A 7,240-nucleotide genomic window follows, 5' to 3' on the forward strand; every position below is an offset into this window, starting at 1 on the left:
AAGCTTGCTTCGCGGTGGGGGGGAGGCGCTTCGGTTCTCCCCCCGAAGTTCAGGCGAGGGGGGGAGGTGCCCCGCCTCGCCCAGCCGAAATTTAGGCCAGGTAGAAGCGCCCCGTCTACCCGGCTGCGAAAAAAGAAGTACGGATGGGGGAGAATTTCTCCCCGAAACTTTGGGGGGCCGAGTGCCAACGTATTCGGCCCCCTGAAGTAGTTTCAGGGAGAAATTCTCCACCCCCCCGCCCCCCCCGGATGGGACTTACGTTTCCCGAATGTCCCTCCCGGCGGCGGGTCGCGGCGGCAGTTCGGCAGGTCTTCGACAGGGGCAGAGGCAGCAGCCGGTCTTTCGACCGGCTGCCGCCGCCGCCATTCCAATAAAAGTAAAATAAAAAACGCCCCCGTGATAGGCTACGTGACGATTAACGTAGCCTATCATGGCTAGATTTGCAAAGTCGGCCATGATAGGCTACGTAAATCGTTATGTAGCCTATCACGGGTGTGTGTGTTTTTTTTTTACTTTACTTTTTTTTTGCAATGGTGGTGGCGGCAGCCGGCCGGTCGCCCCCACCAAACCACCGCTGGGACCCGCCACCAAGAGGGACATTCGGCCACAGTAAGTCCCATCCCGGGGGGGCGGGGGGCTGGTGGAGAATTTCCCCACCAATTTTGGGGGGCCGAATGCATTGGCGCTCGGCCCCCTGAAGTTTCTGGGAGAAATTCTCCGCCATCCCTATCTGTCACGCGGCACTCAGGTCTCGAACTGCTGTCCTGCCGACCTTCCGGTCTGCAGTTCAGCATCTTAACCACTAAGCCACCGCAGCCCCATTAGTTGTGATTAGGTAAGCTCAAAAACACCACAAAAATAAACTATAAAACACCCTGAATGAGGCAGAACAATGGAAGCCTCTTTCATGGGGGGAGAAAACTTTCAGGCAATTGGAGGACAGATTTTGGCAGAGCACTAACTCCACCTCCTCCCTGGAGCTGGACACAACACTACCCCCACCTGCATTGTGGTGGATGCAAATTGGGGTCCAGCCTGCCAAGACATGTGATGCTGTTGCAGCATAACCCCCTGGCAAAAACAAAGAAAACAAAACCAAAAAGAAGAAGAAGAAAAGAAGAAGAAGAAGAAGAAGAAGAAGAAGAAGAAGAAGAAGAAGAAGCAGCAGCAGCAGCAGCAGCAGCTGTACTACAAGCCCTGCCAATGGGGGGCCCTGCCTGGAAGAAACTGTTGAGAATTTCTCCTCCCCTGGAAAAATTTGGTGGAATTGTCTCCCAAATTTCCCTGCCCACAAGAAAGGTGGAGAATTTCAAGAGGCCATTTGTGCACAGCTCTAGTTGACGACACTTATCCTGTGTGAGTTCATTTTTGTCTGGAGCATTGGCTGGGATCTTGCACTCACCCCTGGGATAAAGACATGGAACACTTGACCTTAGGGCCACAACTTTATTAACCTGTGCAACAAGGGTGATCTGCAATGGGCACTTGTTAATCCAGGAGGCAGGGATTTCTTCCACCAGCCAACTGCATAAGTTGATCCAGACCTGACCCTAGAGATATGATGGCTGGGGGGGGGGGGTAAAAATACCTTAAAAACTGGGTGGGGCATTTGGGGGGGGACATTTCCCCCTAAATTTTCTGAAAATCCCTTGAAAAAAATAGATTTAAAAGAAAATCTGTTTTCTCTACATTTTTTTCTCTGATTCCCTCCTCCGCAGCCCTTCCAATCTTGACCCATCTCTGATGCCAGAAATGGTGCACCATCTTCCCCCGCCTCCCTGGCCTGGATACATATTTATAGTTCTGAGGGAAGCCCTCCTGTCATAGCCCCTAGAGGACCAAGATCCTAACAACATAAGGACACATGAACATAAGAAGAGCCCTGCTGGATCAGACCAAGGGTCCATCTAGCCCAGCATCCTGTTCACACAGTGGCCAACTAGCTGTCGAACAGGAACCTACAAGCAGGGCATAAGCGCAACAGCACCCTCCCTCCCATGTTCCCCAGCAACTGGTGTACATAGGCTCACTGTCTCTGGTACTGGAGGGAGCACATAGCCATCAGGACTAGTAGCCATTGATCACCTTTTGAGTGGCACGTCTGTGGAATCCCCTTCCAGTTTCTTGGTGCCTTCTGGTGTTCATCAGTGACTATGTTCTGCTTCTTCTTCCTGCACTGCCCCTCCCCCATGGCCAATTGCCCTACTGTACTTAGACCACTCCACCCCATGCTGTTAGCCAGTTCCCTCGGGTTAAGCAGTACAGAGTAGGTGTGTGTGTGGGGGGGAAATCCATCTCCCACAGCCAATTTAGGTGATAAGCAAACAACCGCACACACCCAACCTCATGGCCTATTGTAACGAGACTGGGAGAGGGATAACTCTTCCTCCTGGTGGACCCCTTCTTTATGTGGGTCCCCCAGAAAGGACTCTCTGATAGGCTGCCACCAGTCAGGATGAACCTCCTGACACAGGCTAGTCTGCCCAGCTGCTTGGGGAGTCTCTGAGCCTTATTGCCAAGGATCCCTCCCTTCAGGCCAGACCTGGGATGTAAGAAAGATGAAAGGTGCTTTGGACTTGCCTTCCCAAAGCCAGAGACAGAAAGCTTACCAAAATCTTAAAACACAGCCAGTAGCTTTGTAACCATGCCATCTTTCATGTTGTGAAGAGTTCAGTGAGAAACCTTTCTTAAAAACAACAACAACACACCCAAATATAAAAAAAGGAATTTATTGAGGGGGGTGGGAAGGGGGGGAGCAGGGAAGGCAAAAATCAGACACCTACACAGAATTCAAAATTAAATCAAAAAGTCATTCTGTTTAGTCACATTACTTACTTGAGTACAATTAGGGGTGGTGTGGGTGCCCGATCCCATCTGGGAATCAGGCAGAATCCCCGCCAAGTCATGCTCACTGAGCCCCTGTCCCCGCTCACCCCCTACCCACACTTTCAGAGCAGCTTGCACTCACCTGGGCAGTGGTGCAGAGCTCTGCGATTGCCATTTTTCCGGAAAAAAATTGCGATCACGACAAAGTGTATATTTGCATATACCCCAAACGGGGCCTTGAATTGCCCATTTAGGCAAGATTACAAGCATTTCTTTGCCTGTCATCTTGTGTATGTGGGCGATTCATGGCCCCATTTTGTGTATACACAAATATGCCCATTTTCATGATTGCCATTTTATTTTTCAAGAAATGGCGATCGCAGAGCTTGACGAGGCTGCCTGGGTGAGTGCGGGTGGCTCAGCGAGTGGCAGGGAGCTTAAGCATGGGTTTGGGTGCATGCAAGTGGGGTCAGGTGCTGGGGGGGTGCCCAGAGAGCCCAGATGGGTGGCACCCATCCATTCCTAAGTACAGTCATGGGTTCTAGAGCATATGCTGAGTTTATTGCAAAGAGAATGGTTTGAGAGGGAGAGACTGAGAGAGAGAGAGAGAGAGAGAGAGAGAGCATCTGTCTCCCAGTTTGATGGTATATAGGAAAGTTCTAGAAGGAGGACTGAGGATTTTTTTTTTTATGGGGGAATCTCCACTCAGTAAAAGCCAGCCCCTCCAGGGCCTGATGGTTGGTCTATCCAGTAACATGATAGCTTCCATTTCTGATGTCAGTGGTCAAGCTAGCAAATCAGAAAGTTACCGAGTTGCTGGACACACCTTCGTAACAATGGAAACTTATCTCTCAAAAGCCCAATGGGTTGGAAATAGATCCTCCCTCTTTCCCTTGGGTCCACAGGAGGCGGCTGTTGCTTGCGCGCCAAATGGGCACTATGCCTCCTATCTGCGCCCTCCATCGCTCGTCGCTCCCTGCGTCTGCGTCGAGCATCTAGCAAGCCCCCCTCCCGCACCCTCTCAGTGCCTGGGTCACTATCTATCTCAGGAATGCTGGCAGGAGGAATCTCTACCAGCTGCTGTGCCTGTAAGAGATGAGCTGGCTCCTCTCCCACGGATTGCTGATCCTCCTCAGAATCAGAACTGCTCTGGGGTTCTATCAGCTCAGTTTCCACCCTGACACACCTCCTCTCCACTCCTCTCAACTCCACCCACTTAACTATACACCAAACTCTGGCATCTCTCGGTTCCGATGCTCCCTCCCCCTCCAACAAAGGGTGAGTTCCCACTGCAGAGGGGTGTGTGTGTGACAGTCTCTGAACCCGGGCCTCCTGTTCAATAAGCCCCTGGAAAGATTCATTCCGACTCCTGGATAATCTTGGGGAATTTCTTCACCTGCTCCCTGTCTTTGCCGGGCTTTTTCTACCTATGCCTCCAGATCTGAACCAGAGTCCAAAACCAAACCAGGAAGCTTGGGACCAATCCTGACAGCAGCCCTGATCTATCTATCTATCTATCTATCTATCTATCATCTACCTACCTATCTACCTGCCTATCTATCTATCTATCTATCTATCTATCATCTATCTATCTACCTCCTTGACAGTCTCACTGAACATTTTCCCCTTCAAAAGAAGTCCTCCTGTGATGAATATGCTCATCATAATTTTACTTGTTTATATGTCTATCTCATAGTTGAGCTTACACAGTAGAACAGAATTAGGCATACCACGGATCGTGGGGCCAGCAGTTATGCGATGCCACCATATTTCATGTGCGCAGTACAGATTTAAGCATGCTCCGAGTACATCAGTATGATGGTATCATTCTCATTCTGCCATGAACTGCCAAATTGGAAAGCTTTCCTGAGAGTGGCTGTGGGAGCTTTAGGAAAGTGGAAATCTTTGCTTTCCTGAATTTCTTTGTGTTTATGTCTCCTCCCACCCCCCACAAAAGATCAGTGTAGTGGTTTGCATGCTATTAACACAGACAGAAAATTGCTATGATTTCTGATTATATGTATGTTTACTCAGATGTATGTTTGCTCAGAAGTAAACCGCCCTTTGTTCAATAATCCTCCCCCCCCCTCAAATGGGACTGTAGCCTTTCACATTTTGATACTGAAAGTAATATGATGGAATTGCTCTCTCTTTCCCATCCCCAATGGCACCAGATGTAGAAGCCCCTGGATCTGGAAACAGTAAGGCAGGCTTACCTATCTTAGGTTCTTGTGTTGTCTTACCTGACTTGTGTACCCCACCCCACACCCTGCACTCATTTTGTCAGCCCTGATATCCACTCAGTCATCATGGGTGCCTCCAGAGACTGTCTCACTATTAGAAAAGCTCATCCTTGGAGGCTGCTAGAGAAGGTTGTGGTTCTCCACCATCCAGCCATGTGGAGCATTGTAGCCACTGCAGAATGAGCCAGAGAAGTGCCACATTGTCTGTTATGGCTTAAGAATGTTGTCTTATATTTATATCTCTGGGTAGGGATCTTTAGTATACGTATAGGGGAGGATCGCTCTCACACCTTTAAAGGACAAGTGACAAGGGCACAGGGATACATGGGATCCTTCCACCAGCCAGCCCTCATGTGCCTCTGGGCCATGAGTTCATTGACTGAGGATGGGCACTGTCCACACATATCAATATGAAGGAGTAGTTAAGCCCTGGAAAACCCTTTCAAGAGCTTTGCATTTCTGCGTCCCCAACCAATATATTTCCTCCTCCATCATAGTCTCCTTTTGGTGGTGAATATCATCCTCCTAGCATCTCTTAGCACTTCCTGTACTTGCTTGTTCCTGAGGCTGTAGATGAAGGGGTTCAACAGTGGGGTGACCACAGTGTTGAGAATGGCTACCCCTTTATTCAAATCAATGCCTTCACTTTGCAAAGGCCGCACATACATGAAGATGCAGCTGCCGTAGAAAATGGTGACAACAATGATGTGGGAGGAACACGTGGAGAAGGCTCTCTGTCTCTCCTTAGCAGATGGCAGGTGGAACACAGTGAAGATGATATTAACGTAAGATGCGGTGGTAATGGCCAAAGTGCCCAGTAAGATGATGACCGCTAAAATGAAGTCAACCAGTTCGATGAGCTGTGTGTCAGTACAGGCCAATCTGAGTAGGGGTGAGTTATCACAGAAGAAATGGTCTATGACTTTGGGACCACAGAATGGCAGGCGAGTGATTACAATAGTTGTTAGAAAGACGAAAAAGAAACTGCCCAGCCAACAGCTCATCACAAGCTGGATGCACATTCTGTTGTTCATAACTATGGTATAGCGGAGTGGATTACAAATGGCCACATACCGATCGAATGACATTGCAGCCAGGAGGAAAAATTCTGCAATGCCAAGGAGGAAATAGAAGAAGCACTGGATGAAGCAAGCAGTCACTGAGATGGTCTTCCTGGAGGAGAGGAGGTTGGTGAGCATCTTGGGGATAATGACCGTGGTAAAGCTTATTTCCAAAACGGAAAAGTTTCGGAGGAAAAAATACATGGGGCTGTGGAGACGGTGGTCCAGCAATGTGATGGATATGATGAGAAGGTTCCCTGTTAGGGTCAAGAGGTAAGTAATTAGGAGAATAACGAAGAGGATGACTTGGAGCTCCAGGACATCAGTGAAGCCCAGAAGGATGAACTCTGTCACCATGGTTTGGTTCTGCATGGCAGCTGTCCAGAGGGACCGCAACTGTTCAATGGAAAAAGAACATGTGATGAGTGATAGTCCAGAAAGTAAATGGATGCTTTTGAGTTCATCATATCATTATTTGCCTGCATGTGTACTCTACCTTTAGCCACTTATTTATTTAACAGAAAATGCATTAATAAAAACACTTTTGGTTGAACATGGTGTGTTTAAGGGCGTTCCATGTCCACTCAAGCTCCATAATGCAGGGAATAACAGCTGTTAAGGATCACACCCTTAACCAATGCATTCTTTAGGCAATATGCATGTGGTTTGGTATCCTACGTCGTATTTAGTTCCAGCTTCCGCGCTACCTTGGAGCTGGATGGCTGTCAGTGGCAGAGTGGTGGACCTAAGTCCCAGATATGTCTGTCCACTGGAAGAGACACACGGCATCTATGCAACTGAAGCTATCATGCAACTGAAGCTACCATTCCACATTACAAATACCCACCTGTCAACCAATACTATCCACGTAGAATGTTGGAGTGGAAGAGTCGTTGAAGGACATCTAGAGACTGGGCAGAAATTTTATATCTAATTTCTCACTTTCAAACCAGCATACAAACAGAAACCCAGTCATGCTTTGAAATTTGCCCTGCAAAATTTACAGTGGTATTTTTTAACCACAAAATGTAAACAACAAATGCAGATATTAGGGAGAACTACATGGAGCAATGCATGTATTAGGGAAAATGACATTCAACAACAAATTAT

General features: G+C 48.3%; 1 protein-coding gene across 1 annotated transcript; it reads right to left on the reverse strand.

The window, feature by feature from the left end:
• Positions 1 to 5,560: 5,560 nt before the first annotated feature.
• LOC146342794 (olfactory receptor 6E1-like) lies at positions 5,561 to 6,502 on the reverse strand. The gene has a single exon (XM_084807993.1). It carries the CDS (start codon positions 6,500 to 6,502, stop codon positions 5,561 to 5,563), a length of 942 nt encoding a protein of 313 aa, XP_084664119.1.
• Positions 6,503 to 7,240: the final 738 nt, after the last annotated feature.

This window comes from Heloderma suspectum, chromosome 6 (genome assembly GCF_057233095.1).
Source record: "Heloderma suspectum isolate Gila_16-S chromosome 6, 16-S_ref, whole genome shotgun sequence".
NCBI classification, from domain to species: Eukaryota; Metazoa; Chordata; class Lepidosauria; order Squamata; family Helodermatidae; genus Heloderma; species Heloderma suspectum.